This window comes from Lineus longissimus, chromosome 6 (assembly GCF_910592395.1).
Source record: "Lineus longissimus chromosome 6, tnLinLong1.2, whole genome shotgun sequence".
NCBI classification, from domain to species: domain Eukaryota; kingdom Metazoa; phylum Nemertea; class Pilidiophora; order Heteronemertea; family Lineidae; genus Lineus; species Lineus longissimus.
In genome coordinates, this window is record NC_088313.1 from 19,882,037 (window position 1) to 19,898,000 (window position 15,964).

General features: G+C 42.2%; 3 protein-coding genes across 3 annotated transcripts; 1 reads left to right on the plus strand and 2 right to left on the minus strand.

The window, feature by feature from the left end:
- The first annotated feature begins 2,416 nt into the window (after window positions 1-2,416).
- Window positions 2,417-7,293, plus strand: LOC135489085 (negative elongation factor A-like). Its single transcript, XM_064774243.1, has 9 exons — window positions 2,417-2,634; window positions 3,146-3,317; window positions 3,623-3,784; window positions 4,049-4,141; window positions 4,353-4,522; window positions 4,750-4,926; window positions 5,166-5,289; window positions 5,504-5,748; window positions 5,962-7,293. The coding sequence occupies exons 1-9, from the start codon at window positions 2,428-2,430 to the stop codon at window positions 6,238-6,240; spliced, it is 1,629 nt and encodes a 542-aa protein (XP_064630313.1). The 5' UTR covers window positions 2,417-2,427; the 3' UTR covers window positions 6,241-7,293.
- A 395-nt stretch (window positions 7,294-7,688) lies between these two features.
- On the minus strand, window positions 7,689-10,747 carry LOC135489683 (transmembrane protein 127-like). The gene is made up of 3 exons (XM_064775164.1): window positions 10,284-10,747; window positions 9,780-9,950; window positions 7,689-9,538 (listed from the first exon to the last, which is right to left on the minus strand). Exons 1-3 carry the CDS (start codon window positions 10,576-10,578, stop codon window positions 9,231-9,233), a joined length of 774 nt encoding a protein of 257 aa, XP_064631234.1. The 5' UTR covers window positions 10,579-10,747; the 3' UTR covers window positions 7,689-9,230.
- A 599-nt stretch (window positions 10,748-11,346) lies between these two features.
- LOC135489468 (uncharacterized) lies at window positions 11,347-15,863 on the minus strand. Its single transcript, XM_064774833.1, has 8 exons — window positions 15,136-15,863; window positions 14,710-14,815; window positions 14,336-14,483; window positions 13,965-14,139; window positions 13,629-13,728; window positions 13,301-13,412; window positions 12,838-13,071; window positions 11,347-12,595 (listed from the first exon to the last, which is right to left on the minus strand). Exons 1-8 carry the CDS (start codon window positions 15,207-15,209, stop codon window positions 12,360-12,362), a joined length of 1,185 nt encoding a protein of 394 aa, XP_064630903.1. The 5' UTR covers window positions 15,210-15,863; the 3' UTR covers window positions 11,347-12,359.
- Between the last annotated feature and the right edge of the window lie 101 nt (window positions 15,864-15,964).

Genomic DNA, 15,964 nt, shown 5'->3' on the forward strand with positions numbered 1-15,964 from the left:
GGCTAAACAGGAGGGGAGTTGGGGGACTCAGCTCCAATGCACTGGCTGAAAAATGTCGGAAGGACGGGGGTTGGGGGCGGGGGGGGGCTACCCCATGTCAAACAGTTGTGTGAGTTCACTAGAGCTTGTACTTTACACATTAGTATAAAAATGCTCCAGCATGATGCCTGAGCAGAAAGCCCCCTACAAGCACAGCAGCTTCGGGAACCAGAGTTAGGCCTGGAAGAATTTCCTAGCCCAGTGTAAAGAGTAGCAGAACCCTAAGAGCAGCAACCCAATGAAGAAAAGCTGTTTAGGGAAAATATGACCAAAACTGATATTTGTGCTTTAAACCTGGCCTGCGCCTGGTTGTGACCGTCCCATCTCTCTCATCATGCTATCAATTTCACAGTGGATCAGCCAGGACTGATTCGGCCTGGTTGTGACCGTCTCATCCCTGTCACCATGTTGACAACACGGTCGAGCAGCAAAGACTGATTTGGCCTGGCTGTGACCGTCTCATCTCTCTCACCATGCTTTCAACACAGTGGAGCAGCCAGGACAGATTCGGCCTGGCTGTGACCGTCTCATCTTTCTCACCATCCTGTCAACACGATCGAGCAGCAAAGACTGATTTGGCCGGTCAAGATTGATTTGGCCTGGCTGTGACTGTCTCATCTCTCTCATTATGTTATCAACACGGTCGAGCAGCCAGGACTGATTCAGCCTGACTGTGACTGTCTCAATTCTCTCACCATGTTGACAACTTGGCAGAGCAGCCGAGACTGACGTGGCCTGGTTGTGACTGTCTCATCTCTCTCATTATGTTTTCAACACGGTGGAGTGTGAGTGGAGCAGCCAGGACTGATTCGGCCTGGCTCTGACCATCCTATCTCTCTCATCATGCTGTCAACACCGTGGAGCAGCCAGGACTGATTCGGCCTGGCTGTGACTGTCTCATCTCTCTCACCATGTTGACAACTTGGCAGAGCAGCCAAGACGACTGACGTGGCCTGGTTGTGACTGTCTCATCTCTCTCATCATATTGTCAACACGGTGGAGCTGCAAAGACTGATTTGGACTGGCTGTGACCCTCTCATCTCTCTCACCATATTGCCAACACGGTGGAGCAGCCAGGACTGATTCGGCCTGGCTGTGACTGCCTCATCTCTCTTACCATGTTGACAACTTGGCAGAGCAGCCAAGACTGATTTGGCCTGGTTGTGACTGTCTCATCTCTCTCATCATGTTCTCAACACGGTGCAGCAGCCAGGACTGATTCGGCCTGACTGTGACTGTCTCATCTCTCTCACCATGTTGACAACTTGGCAGAGCAGTCAGGACTGATTCGGCCTGGCTGTGACTGCCTCATCTCTCTCACCATGTTGACAACTTGGCAGAGCAGCCAAGACTGATTTGGCCTGGTTGTGACGGTCTCATCTCTCTCATCATGTTGTCAGCACGGTGGAGCAGCCAGGACTGATTCGGCCTGGCTGTACCTGTCCCATCTCTCTCATCATGCTGTCATGAGGGATATGGATTCATGCTGGTGATAGACCATTCATCAATGCGAAATCAAGTTAATGTGGTCATCGGAGGGATGTAGATTCATACTGGTGATGAACCATTCAATGGGAACTAAAGTTAAGGTGGTCATCTGAGGGATGTGGATTCATACTGATGATGAACCATTCAATGGGAACTCAAGTTAATGTGGTCATCTGAGCGACGTGGATTCATACCGGTGATAAGTCATTCAATGGGAACTCAAGTTATGCGGTCATCTGAGTGATGGATCTATGGATTCAAGCTGGAAATAAACCCGCGCGCGACGACTTGAACAACGAAAATCGCGGTCTATCATTAAAGCCTTAGAGCACTCCAGGTAATGGTTTGACTAGTCGGCGCTAAATTCATTATTAGTGATGAGCATTTAGTTTGTAACTACAGTGATGAGCAGGCGGATAGGTGAAGAGCAGGCGGATAGATTCAAATTACATATCATCTTCCTGGTCACCTAAATCCCACACCCAAATTGCCCCTTCAAATCACTTGTACATACAACTTGAGCACCACCTGTTATTCGATTGAATAACCACACTAAGAGTAAGTGTACACCGCCGCCTGGATGCACTGAAATGACTTCCCTGATCGTGAGTTCCCTATATGTGAGATTTCCCAATGTGTGAGGTCTCCGCGCTCCAGGTACCTAATCCCGCTAACTAGGCTTCAGGGGTCTGTGATATGATCAAATATATAATACATGACTTATTGAGCTTATTCGATCAGTAATGTGTGCAAGGGGGAAAGGGGCGTGTGCTCGTCCACCTGCTGTTCCCGAGGACGACTCCTGACCGAGTTTATCGTATTTGACAATGTTTGAGACGTCCCCTCAAACCTCGCGTCCAGACAATTTTTCATGGAGACGAGACTCGATGCCAAGCCGTAATGGCGGCCAGAGAAAGTGATGCTGCGCTTTGGCTTCACAACAAACTCGGTTCCACGGATGATCTGTGGTCCGGGAGGTCAATATGTTCGCAACTTACGCAGGAGAGGTTGGTCCACATTCAGGACTGCTTCATCAACCTGCAACCCCACGTCAAAGTGAAACTCTTGCTGTCTTTTATTCACCTTCCAAGACGCAACATTGAAGAGGTAGACCTGTAACTTTTTTTATCACTGTAATTTTAAATGAAAAATTGAGATAACTCGGGGTTTTCATTGGTGATATACCCTAGGGGCCCTAAAATGTATAGAAACATGTGCACGAAATGAACTACAGTACAGAGCCTTCGGTACTGAGTACGGTGTACATACTGCAATCTTGCTTGAACTGGCACGTACCTCCATCCGGACCGGTCCTCATGACATGATCCGGCCGTGATCGATGACCTGATATCAGTGATGATGTCCTGATGCCTGGGGCTAGGCCAGTTGATAGGCCTTTTCGACAAAGATGAAGCGAACCCCAAACAAAACAAAGGTGCATACTAAGCTCATGTCAGAAGGCCTAAGCCGACTTCTGATAATAACCCTTGTGATCCTTTGTTCCAAGTGGAACGCATGATTAGTCAGCGCCCAAACAAACTTCTCCAAATAGGTTGATCTTTATATTAAGGTGAGCCTCCTATGTTGTCCTGGTCAAATCAATCCTTTTTATTTTCAGTGGAAAATGGAGTTAGATGAATTGATTGACATGGCCATAAATGATGGTGACCAGTGGGTGTCGATGATCGGTGAGATCTTACGCACATATCCATCGACAATGAACCTCAATTGTGATGTGGAAGACAACAATTCAACATTCCATGAAGTGTTGAATGATCTCAAGAAAACAGGTGATTTTAAATTTAATCATTCTTGATAATTTTGGGGCATAAAGAAGGTGATAAAACACGTTGTGAACCTTGAACAGAAAATTAAAGGGAGTTTAGTTGGTCACTTTTCCATCATGTATGTCTTGCATTGCATTGTGTTAAAACAGACCAGTAGGTCTGAAACAGAAACAGAATTTTCCCTCGCCCTTCCCTTCAAGACCAATGCGCAGTCGTTTGGTAACCAGGTTCGAGTTATGATGTTTCTTGGTTCCCTCAGTCCTGTGAATGCCGTGTGCTAACTGATGAGGAATTCTCATTATTTACAGTCAAGAAAGCTCAAGATGTCAGCATGCTGCCCCTCGAATGTCTTTTCCTGAACAGATCATCTCTGACACAAATGGCTGGGCACCAACCACAACCTCCAAAACATTTTGCTCTGAAGAGAAAGCCTAAGTCAGCAGCATTGCGGGTCGAATTGTTACAGAAGTGTAAGTAGGAGACATTGTGCAAGGGCAGTGATTGTTTGTACCTAAAGTTCAGGGTACCCGAAGCATGTCAGCAGTTCCAGTTTTCTGGGGATCAGTCACAAAACCACAGCAGACAGCTTAACTATTCCAGTGGTATAAATTTTGGAAACTCCTCAAAACTATAGGGTCAGGGTAGAGTGAGGCTAAGTTTGTATCAAACTGGCAAGTGTTTATGGATAACCTCATTTGATTAAATTCATATTCATGCAAAATGACTAATTTCAGCATCAGAGGCAGCCAGTCAGCCAAAGAAGTTTGGATTCAGCAACAATCTTCCTATAAAAGTGAGAAGTTTTGCTAAGAAGATGAATGACACAAGTAAGTGCTAAAATTAAAGTAATTGGGTGCCATATTCCATCATTTTCTGCATTCTGCATTTGCTCTTGACAGTTATACATGTACATATCATAATGGTTTCTGGTAAGGCAGCAAAGGCCAGTAACTTGGACTCTTACCAAATTTCAATCGAGTGCAAAGGTTCGGAAACTAAGGTGGCGGGTTTTCACTGTTATACCTTTCTGTATTGCAGCACCATTGAAAGGTATTCCCAGTCGCACCCCTGGAAGTGGTGGCTTCAGGACCCCAACGACACCAACAAGTGGTCGATTTAGCTCCGGGACACCTTTGGTTGCCACTCATAGTACTCCTTTAGGGGGGACTCGACCAGTTGGTGGCTTGAGGAAAGAGGGCGGTATCAAGGTAAAAGCAGATGAGCCAAGTTCTGGACTCCACAAGTTTTCATAGTCGGCAGAATTGAGAGAAATGCATATTTGTTCAGAAATCCCAACTAAACACTTTACAGTTGGCTCTATTGATGTATGTTCTTCAGTTCGTTCATTATCTTGATCTCAATTGTGCAGAATAAGATCAGCTGTTGGAGCAGGGTCCAAATATATTTACTGATAAGGCCTTGTTTTCCTTTGCAGCTTCTCGACATCACTGAGCAACCTGTCGGCCTGAAGGAGGCAAAGCGACGGAAGAAACAACAAGAAATGGAAGCCATTGAGGTTCAGAAGAAAGAAAAGGACTCTGCAGCCACGACGCCTGTGTCTATTAATCAAACACCCGACTATGCTGCGGCATTGATGTCACCTGCTATGTCCGTATGTACCTTTTTGTTGATGCTTTATTTGTCTTCTCTTCTGTCAGTCCTTGGCGAAAGCATATGCTAATCAGGTACAAGGGTTTCAACAGTGCATTTTTGCCTTTTCAGAAAGAAAAGTAGCAGTAGAGATTTCGAACAAATGGAAAAAGTTTTTGAAATGATATGAAAATCAACCTTCCTCTGATACAGACTCATCCAAAAATATCAAATCCTAATTTTTTTTCTTCATTCATTCAGCGGCCACCTCCATCACCTGCTCCACCAACCATATCAGCTCCTCCAACGCCAAGTTATTTACCACCTGCTGGCTCTACACGGCTGCCCTCGACGTCAAATGGTGTTACAACAACTTCTCCTGCCAGTAAGTACCATTAATGAAATTCTGATAGAAGTTCAGCTGTACCTACATTGTAGCTTCTCTGGGTTTCCTGCGACGACGCGTGCTGTGCTTCCAACATGTACCTGTACATTAGATTAAATCATGCAGCAGTGAATCAGGGTGCCATATCATGTTCCCAAAAAGACTTGTCAATTCATCTTGATCTAATGCCGCAATATCCTTATCCTTCTTTCAGCAACTCTGGTATCCACTGCCACAAAAAGTGCTAGAGAAAACCTTCAACTTCAACTACAACAACAGCTTGGCCAGTCCAATATTCGTACACAACCTGCAGTCCAGCCTGTAGTGACGATTGCCCCAGCACCGGTGCCAACAGCTCAGCCGATGGTTGTGAATCCTCCTGTGCAGACGCCACCACCGGTGCAAGCTGCTGCTTCCCCTGCTCCGGCTGGTGCTACCAAAAAGGGACTTTCACTCACGGTAAGGAGTGCAGTGGTGTACCGATAGTGATTATGATACTGTTAGCAACGGCCTTTGCTGCTAGAGATGATTGAATGTATGACCAAAGAAAAACAAAATATGAATAGTTGATGCTTTTGATTGAACAAAGGGCTAAATTTAGGAAGTTATATGTATTTGAAGCATTTGGAGACCTACCGTTAGATCATTTAAAGTTTTCTATATTTTTTTTAGCGAGAACAAATGGTTGAGGCTCAAGAGATGTTTAGAACTTCCAACAAAGTCACAAGGCCAGAAAAAGCTCTTATATTAGGGTTTATGGCTGGTTCACGAGAGAATCCATGCCCACAACATGGCGACCTTGTGAATATCCGACTCAGTGAAGACCTACAGATAATTCAGCAGCAGGATGGGACCATGCGAGAAATGATAGTCGACACGTATTTCCAAATGGATTATTCCAATGGGACATGGCAAAGATCGAAAAAATTTCGCCCAAAGAAACCATCTTGAGACAGAACGTAAGATTAGGAAAAACAAAACTCTTTCTGGGGTTATTTAATCCATGTGTGGAAAATGTGACATGCCTGTGTACTGGTCTCAGTCTTGTTTGACAGAGGAATGAAGTAACGTGCCATAGGTATCATTCATGATATTGACAGTAAAGGCATGTGTAGTATTGGTGTTACTGAAATGGATTTGTAAACTTAAACTCCTTGAATGACCTTAAACATGAAATCATAGGCCTGGACCCAAGGAGTACTCTTCAAAGCAACCTTGAGTGCAAGGAACTCTCTGCTGGACTATTGTGCAAAATTGAAAGAAGTATTTGAGGATTCTGTTGCATCACACAATCAGCCATTCAGTGAATGAAGGCATGACATTTGGATTTTCATGGTTTTAAGAACAATCAGTTTTGATTTTACAATAAATAAGAACAGTACCTGCCCTGTTTCAAACATGTTGCCATGTACCATGTACATTGTTTTCAAGTTTTGAAAAGATAATACTCCCACTATATGAGCCGATTCCAAAATCACCAGAAAGTGGCTCTGCCAAGTCAAAATCTTTATTCTGCTGAAATGGACTTGGGACTTTTTATGCGCTTATTATGATGGCCACATGTGTATGTCATTGGTCGAATCTTTCATTAGGTTTTTTTTAGACATTATTCAATGAAAGGGGGTATTTTCCCCTTCATAAAGAATCTCAAAATCATGCTGTGCGGAATATCTATATAAAGAGTAATGTGATTTCTGCTTGATCGTCTGAGAGCATTGATGTCTGGTGTGCTAAGTTAAACCCAGTGAAATCCCTGGGCTGTGTAATTGTCTTTTTATTGTCAGTTTCCTTATGTTTATATGAAAGGTCATTACCTCTGCCCCCATCCCCTGGATGTTACTGTCTATTCAAATGTTTACAAATGTACAAGAAAATAAGAAATATGGTTCTTTCTTGTTAATCCTTGTATCGTACATGTACGGAGTTCTGGAAATTTGCAAGTCGAACTGTTCTGTTGGAAAATCAAATAAATGTAAATATCATAATAAACTATTGTATATCATATCGCTGACTTGTATTAATTTACTCTGAAGCCGTTGCTCTATAAAGCCCAGACTGGTAGGCTGGGCCAATGTGGGAATCATCTGTGCTCCACAGATATACCCAATTAAAATCCCCCACCCTGATGCTTTATGCATCCAGTGGGTTCCCAACAGGAGACCGATCTTGGGAGGAGACCACTCATTCATAGGAACCTACAACCACTTTGTATGGGAGCACGACAGAGTAGCATTGCTGGGGACCCGGGCTCGGGGAAATCTCCAAATACAAATCCATACCAGTTGAATTTTGAATTCTCAAAGAATAAAGCTTAAACATGCAGACCAAGACAAGGTTTTGACATGGCTTCAAGAACTGCATTTAACAGCTGTATTGCCAATCATCAACAAACGCGTGACTTAGTAAATAAATAGGTGTTTTATTAAATAATATCTCCTGTACATCTACCATTACATCATGAAGACATTATACTCATGTGGACAGATCAAGTTCAATGGTGCAAAACAACTGTCCACAAAACTGATAAAGATTGTCAATTAAGAGGATTCACAGAGAACAACTTTGACATTAGATTTCTGAGAATTGGCGTGAAAAAGTCTTAACTCGAATTTTACACAATCTTAAAATTTGCATGACATGACCACAACTCCTATCTACTGCAGTGGTTAGGTACTTACTTCAGCTGATGTTCTCCGATACAAGTATCAAAATTATATATTCAGAAATATACATATAGTTTGCAATGCACAATAGGCCATTCTTGGCCCTCCGTAAATATGAATGCATCACTACCCAAAGATGGTAGCTTCAGCCAAGTTTTTCTATTCTGAAAGCCCCAAACAGCTTATTCATATTATACACAGATTTGTGTAGTTCTTTTGGCTTCAATGCTGAAAATCATTGATTTCACCAACAATTTCAGCTATCATCATAATCATGGACACTCACTCGACTGGATTCAAGCATCATTTCATGATCCCATCTTCAGAAATGCTAACAACAAGCATTAACACAAAATCAACAGGTAGAAATTCAATCAAGACTTCATCTTTGTATAATACAATTCGTTCAGCCAATAGAAGACGATAAGACCCACAAGAGATATTTTAGTAACTGCTTGTGAGACGCACATGAATTATAAACTAAATATCAACAGTGAGATTTCACCGAACTCAGAACACATATCTGGGCCATAACTTCGGCCGTAAAAACAGCAGCGCTATGCAAAATAAGAGTTCACTATATACATGTATGTATAGTCTATATAGGCTAGTACCGGTAGTTCTTAACTTCTTTACATAGGTATCAAGATTTTTATCATGCATCGGACGCCAACGGTCATGTTTCAGGGTACAAATTCAGCTCCAACTGACCTGATTTACTAACGCATTGGACTGGCCTTGGCCTGTTGCCGATTAGGACTTTGTCATACAATTGCAATAACTGTGCTTCATCAGTACGACATATCAAACTCAAACAGCACATGACTTGCAGTGTAAGTTTAACTCGTCTGTATATCTGAAAAATCCTGTCCTGTCAACTTGAATCAACAACTTTTGAAATCTAGGTGCCTCATGCTGATTCTGGACATATGATATGTACATTTTGTATACATTATGTACATTTTCTAACGCAGCTGACCCACAATTTAACAATGATGATCACAACAATAATTGACCCTGGTGTCCTGTCCTGGTGTACTTGAGCGGATTAGATTCATGGTCAAATGTATTCTTGCCAAAACTAATTTCTTTGAAGAGATTAGTTTTTGCTTCTGATGAAGGGGGCCAGGACCACTCTCAGAAGATAACCTTAACTGCTGCACTGCAGTAAGTAACAGTCCTACACTTCTGAAGAGTAACATAACAGCTTATCTCTTTGTAAAATTCAACACTGATAATCATAGCATTGTTTCCTGAGGTCTAAACATGCGTTAGACCTTAAGGTTCATAAGCTGGTGGTGGAGGGAGCATGGTCAATTCAGGGGCAGGTGGCCCAGGGGGTTCAAAGCCATCATAGTCTTCTAACAAGTTTGCTTGGTCATCCATATCGATAGGAGGATACCGCCTCAAACAGTTGCATGCCGTTGCTATCACAGAAATTGCCCCGGCGCCAGCGACCAAGTAGAAGCTGATATCAAAGCCAACCTCTACTTTACTTCCAAGATGCATCCGTGTTGTTTTCTGAAGCTCTTTGACCTGTTCCGTTACCCAGTAGCAGAATCCGTTTATAACCACACAGATCAACACTGAAACAAAACATAGGAGAACAGATAAGAAATGCAGTCAAGAGAAATTAGTCTGCCAAACCTAACAACAATTACATGTAGGTGTTTTGTTCTTAAAACAATAACTACTTTCTCTCTGTAATGGGGGCTATAACGAGAGTGTCAAAACAAGAGCTCAGGGTTTAGTGGTCAATATGGCTGGTGTCTTGACTCTTCTGGGTTGTGACTGGTTTAAAGCTACACTTAAACTTCAGAGTGTTACCTGTCAAAATATTTCCAATGGCATTGCGGCGGATAAGTTTCATAGTTCGACTGGATGGACCAAAGAGATCAAGGATGAAGGCCACGACACTGAAGATGATGCCAAGGAATGTCAGGGCGATGATACTCCTCATGATGATCACAGTCTTGGGCGTAACACAGTCAATCATAGCTGCAAGTACACGACAAAATGAGAGAATTTGTAGCATTAGCATTGCCATACTGGGGAACTGACACTGTAATGAAGGTACAAATGTGGCCGTCACAAAAAGAATACCATAATTGATACGATTCAGTGGTTAATCTCACAGGGCATAACTTACACACACACACATGACCGATTGGCTGGAATCAGTTTTGTGCAAATCAAGTACCAGTAATGCGGTATTACGAACAGTATGAAATTTCGGTGATGACCTCGGCTCCTCACATTAACTAGGCAACTTTTTCTCATTGCTGAAGGTTAGAATAACTCTCTGAACTTCTCTTTAAACAGTGAACTTACTCTGATCGTAATCTGTAGTGTAATGGTACGTGATCTTCGGGATGAGACGCCCCAGCGGGCCAGGAGTTTGCGTAATTTCAAACGAGCCAAAGAAAAAGAACTGGTACACCCCAAGGTATCTCATATTACAGCCACCCCCTTGGACAGAGAACCAGTTTGGTTCCGCTAAAGCTGTGCATAATGTCACTATGATCACCATGCTGCAGGCTGCAGCTAAAAAGTTCCTCTCCCTTTGTTTCAGAAGGAGGCGACGTCTCCGCCTTCTACGATCAGACGACCAAGAGTCACGAGGCATTTTGACCACTTTTTCAACTCGTCATACACAAAATAAAGACTTATTTGTATTTTTTGAAGTCTTAACTACATGACCATATAAAATTCATCTTCAGGATTGTTCTGAATCATGAGATATTTCGGTGTACTTTTATAAATATTGGGAAAGAAAACTAGAAATGGTGGACAAAATTTCCCAGTTGTGGTCGTCGGTACGATAAACGTGAGACTCCAGAAGAGCCTTGATGTGGGGGCATCTCACCACTTTCGCGATGTCCTGTATTGGCCACTACTGTAAATCGAGCTGGAGCCGTTGCGACTGCCAACGACAGTATAAGTTTGCTAAATATCTGTGGCCAATGGGGAGGCCCAATGCAGATTGACTGGTCTTGCTCCCTGGGACTTTTGCTGGGACTTTTGCTGGGGATTGAGAAAGTATGGTACCCCGAGAAAGTACAAGTGTTGTTGGCCCTGTTTGTAAGAGGATGATAGCAGCACAGATGTTTGGCCAACAAAAGGGCTTGCCAGGGATTTGAACCCGGGACCTCTCGCATCCGAAGAGAGAATCGTACCACTAGTAATGCTGGTAGAATTGGAGTGCTTTGTAAGGGTCTTGTTAGTTCGTATAATATTAGCAAGATAAAACACAGATTAAACCAGGTTCATGCTTGCTTTGACTTGATGGATCTGCGGGAGTGTTGGCTTCTATTGTTAACGTCCTCTTGCACCCTAAACTTTACAAGAATGAAAAAAGGAAAAGTAATTTCTCCAGCAAAATACTTTATTAAAGATCTGAGAACTTACATGCACTGTCACTGGTCAATATCATGACCCAATACTGTCATAATGGACATTATCAAATTCAAATTCAAATTATTTATTTGCACAACTATCACAAGTACAGACAGTATGGCATATACATGCATGAATATTACACAATAAAAGACATTACATTAAAACATATCATAAGTCACATTGGTAAAATTAACTGGTCATTGCTCCTGAAGAGCTGCTTGCCTTTCGTAAAAAGCCCTGGAGATAAAAATAGCAGTCTTGATGATGATGTCGTGATCAGTGCTGCTCAATGTGGAAATAAAATCCGAATTGGAGAACAAGTGACTATCTTTACAAAAAGCAATATTCTTAAAATACTCATCTCTTAGTTTTTGAATAGAAGGACATCTGGCAAAAAAATGAAATTCGTCTTCTACTACGTCACACCCCAAATGGACACAGACGCTTTTCCAACTGAGTACCAAAATGTCTACCTTTTTCGATGAGTAGGTTGTGATTGTTAAGGCGAAACTTAGCCATTTTGGAAAAGACCCCACGATTTTTTAATGCATCGAGGTAGGGCTCAAATTGACACTCTGTTTTAAAAGTTCTGTATGTCCTGAGTTTATTCTTTTGATTAGGATCCGACCTTCTGTCGTTTTTTAGGACAGAGAAAAAGTGAGTGCGATACAAGGATTCAAGCGAATTGGAAACGCAAGTGCTACCAGAGGAAAGGTCAAAATCTTTCTGACATTTAGCATTCAATACATCAATAATTGCCGAGACCGACAAGACTGTGTGAGCTTATTGTCAATTTCATAAGCTTCATTGAGAATAGCATTACTGGAGGATTTAACATGAGATAAGTAGTTAAAAGTATGCTTGAACATGAAATTAACAAATGGATAAAGACCTAATTCTGCTTTAACTCCACAATTGGAAGTAAATCTGTTAACACCAAAAATCCATTTACAAAATTTAGACAACAGTTGTTCAAAAGGAAATCGATCTACCTGTTTAAAGAACTTATCACAAGCCCATCTGTCCTGTTAAGCATGACAAGCTGTAACGTGAACAAGCCAATGCATTTCCACCAATTGTATTGAACGCAACAGCCATGGCTTCACAATCAGGGTCTGAATGACATTCCCTTGCACACTTTATACGGTTGACCTCTTCCCCATCATGAATACTGTACTCTGCAAGGATGTCACTGACGAACGGGACTTCTGGGTCTAATTTGAATACTATGCATGTATCACTCCCTGCAATGGAAGCTAGAGAAATTAAGAACTAAACATATCAATCCATAGTCTGATAAGATTTGGTTGCTTCCATCCAATTGTGATTTAGGATTTTCAGGCTGAATGACAAAGCAGATAGTTTAGAACTGCTAACTGCATGATTCACATTAGATTGAAATTTAAAATTCCACAGAGAATGGTTAAAAGCACATCTGTTTTGACAATTTATCCAGCTTTCCTTGTACTGAGGTTCAGTCACTTACTTGAATCAATCGAATAGAAGGAGACTGTTGCATTGGTTCTGGATGGGACCGATGCTGGTATTCCTGACGGCTGGATACAGGATGGGGCAGTTGATGCTGGAACACCAGTGGGCAGTGTTGATGCTGGAACACCAGTGGGCAGTGTTGATGCTGGAACACCAGTGGGCAGTGTTGATGCTGGAACACCAGTGGTTGGTTGCGGTGTTTGAGGAACTCCAGCTCCTAAAGTCTGACCTGTGAGACAAGACATGAGAGTATATATTCTTCTCAATCTCAGATTTCTACATTCCTCGAGGAGACCTAGTTCATTTACTTTGAACGACTGTACATTTATCATGATTGAATGAAGGAGACTGGTGAAAGAGTCTAGTGACAACCAGTACGGACTGGCAGGATATCAATAGCCTATTCACACGAGTCTCTTTTCTCGTTATAATAGACACACAATCACAGTTATACTTACTTATATCATTCTGTGAATTCTTATATTTTGCTATGTAGCAATAGTTGAATTCATTGCAATTTGTCGGGAAATAATACATAAATCCATAATAAATAATATTCTTCACGGAGACCTGGAATTGAAGTGAAAAGGTGATGTCAATTTTGCATCAATCTTATATAATTTTGACGTACGTAGATGATGTAAAAACGATGTCTTTCTAACAAGAATTCAGATAGAATTTTTTCTTCTGATGACAAACATCAGAATTTAGATGATGTCAAAATATATATCAGTCAAAATATATATCATCTCATGCTTGCAAAGCATCAACCCACAGTTTTCTCACCTTCCTAATCTGGTACTGCTTGCCGAATGAATTCAGTTCTAACTTGATGGCCGTCACCTCACTCAGATATCCACAGTTCATCATGAAGTAGTTATCAGCACTGGAAGACAAGATGAATAAGTCATGAGAAGAAACACTGTGGAATGGACCCCCCCCGCCCTTACAAAGACACAGTCACCAGGCCAAAACACAATTGGTGCCCAACTATGGTAGCATGCACAGAAAACGCTCCCAAGTCCTGATGGTGTGATACTACTTGGAGAATGAATCCTCCAGGCAAGTGCCAATGCAATAAGAAGAAGGAAAGTTGGGTTCAGTTCCCTCTGACAAACTTACAATGCACTTGCTGCGACTCTACCCTGCAGAGCGTATTGTCCAGCAGCAGACTCATTGTAGAAGATCTGAGGTCCACAGGACGTCCTCCCGTCATAGAGAGTCACTTGAGCTGATATCGATGGTCCATTTCCAGAATGAAGTCCTCCATAGATGTAGACTTGGTATTTAAAGGATCCTGAAGAAACAATATATATGACCCAACACATCGAAACGGAGATGTAAGTTGTATTTGGGGCTCAAAAACTTATCAACATTATTCAAGTAGATGAGATGGGTAACATGGCAAATTTCCCTTGCTGGAAGTTTACTACAAACTGATGGATGAGCCGGGAATTATCCATAAAACAAATTATCTGATGAAAAAGACTCACCCTCTCCAGAAGTGCCGGCAGCCAGTGTGATGGACGATGAATATGGATACGTTCCCTGAGGCTCATCTGCACCAAACAAGCATGTGTATGTTGGACAGGGAAACCTGTGAATATCCGGCATGCTGCACCCACCACATTGTACTGTAACCTGAAAATTGTGGTTGCAAAATGAAACACACCACATGGTATTGGTAAGAGCAATATTTGAAAATTCGTCGCTGGCCTATGTTATTAGAAAGGCAAGTCAAATCATCAGCATGACTCGAGATGAATCCATATTTTAGCAAAGAGATGAGAATTTGATTGTTTTAGGTGTCAACCGACAGATCTGTCCCTTATTGACAACAAAGAGGACCAAACAACATGTGACTTACCTCCCTAAAGGCATACTGTGCACCACTCCCACTTGGAACAATTAGCTTGACATATGAGAGTTCACCAGTATCTGAGGGCAGGTCAACGAAGCCATGGAAATCAGGCCTATTGAAATTTAAAAGTACATGCTCAAAACTGGCGGATTCAATAAGTCAAGAGCACGAAAGTACAGGAGTTGACTTCTTTTCTCGAACATATTAAGCAAGGTATCTTTTTGATGTAAACAAACACACTGATTTGATGTTTCAGCATCATGGATCCAGAAGTATTGCACATGTAAGGGAGGAGAAAAGGCTGTTCAGGTGCCTAATTAAAGTCAGAGTTATAGCAAGAACTTTATTAGACCATAGCTACTCATTGATGAAATTCTGGATACTGAAATTGTTTATCTCAAGAGACCTCATTAGTGGGATAAACAAGCTTACCATGAAGTCTTGAGTCCCGTCAAATGTGCTGTTTCGGTGTGGTTGCCAGTGTCGTTAATGTGAATCAACTCCATTGTCACGTTATCCCCAGCGTTGGTGCTTTCGCGAAATGAGATAAAGATCTGGTATCGGAAGGATTCTGAAGCTGAAGCCAAATGAAAGATGACATTTATTCTGATGATAAAAACATGTGTATACACATAATATATATCACTTCATTCAACAGATCCTGGGACACGTTTGCAGACACACAAGGGAGTTGTCATAGAACAGCAATTTACAATATCATCACAGCTTGGCCTGGCAGACTTTCTCTTGCTCCAAAACAGGATCAACCTGACTTCACTACACGACTACAAGATTCGCTACTGCTGGACGGCATGGGTGATATCAGTTTGGGGCTAAGCATGTTCTCCAGCTGCATGACAACGGTTTGAATGGCGAGGCCACCACAGAAACCATAACAAACCATCAACAGAACACTCAAGTGAGCAAATGAAGGACTAGAAAATGACTTACATACCTCTACTTGTTATGCATGCACACAACACCAGAAGGACAGTTCCTTGGATTACCATCTTGTCCCCTCAAATCGCTAAATTAATGACTTTGGGGAATTCACGGTTAGAAAAATGCGGACACCAGTTTTGTTTGAAACAAGTTCAAAGTGTAATGAGGCAAAACCCTGGGAACTTTCATGACACAGCCAACAGGAAATGTCGCAAGTGATGGTCAATAAACACCCTGACTATAAACTAACAGTTGATAGCCATGCTTGCATGGACCTTAAATTTGCCAAGTGGGGGGGGGGGGGCGTGGACCAGGTTCC

Excerpts from the sequence above, each read along its gene's own strand:
- LOC135489683 (XM_064775164.1), bottom strand. The coding sequence starts at position 10,578 with ATGCCTCGTGACTCTTGGTCGTCTGATCGTAGAAGGCGGAGACGTCGC. Across the intron at positions 9,951-10,283 it reads CACTACAGATTACGATCAGA|CTATGATTGACTGTGTTACG; the intron begins GTAAGTTCACTG and ends GTGTACTTGCAG. Across the intron at positions 9,539-9,779 it reads CATTGGAAATATTTTGACAG|TGTTGATCTGTGTGGTTATA; the intron begins GTAACACTCTGA and ends GTTTTGTTTCAG.
- LOC135489085 (XM_064774243.1), top strand. The coding sequence starts at position 2,428 with ATGGCGGCCAGAGAAAGTGATGCTGCGCTTTGGCTTCACAACAAACTC. Across the intron at positions 3,785-4,048 it reads GGTCGAATTGTTACAGAAGT|CATCAGAGGCAGCCAGTCAG; the intron begins GTAAGTAGGAGA and ends GACTAATTTCAG. Across the intron at positions 5,290-5,503 it reads TACAACAACTTCTCCTGCCA|CAACTCTGGTATCCACTGCC; the intron begins GTAAGTACCATT and ends TCCTTCTTTCAG.
- LOC135489468 (XM_064774833.1), bottom strand. The coding sequence starts at position 15,209 with ATGGAGTTGATTCACATTAACGACACTGGCAACCACACCGAAACAGCA. Across the intron at positions 13,413-13,628 it reads AGCAGTACCAGATTAGGAAG|GTCTCCGTGAAGAATATTAT; the intron begins GTGAGAAAACTG and ends CTTCAATTCCAG. Across the intron at positions 13,072-13,300 it reads GAATTCACAGAATGATATAA|GTCAGACTTTAGGAGCTGGA; the intron begins GTAAGTATAACT and ends CTTGTCTCACAG.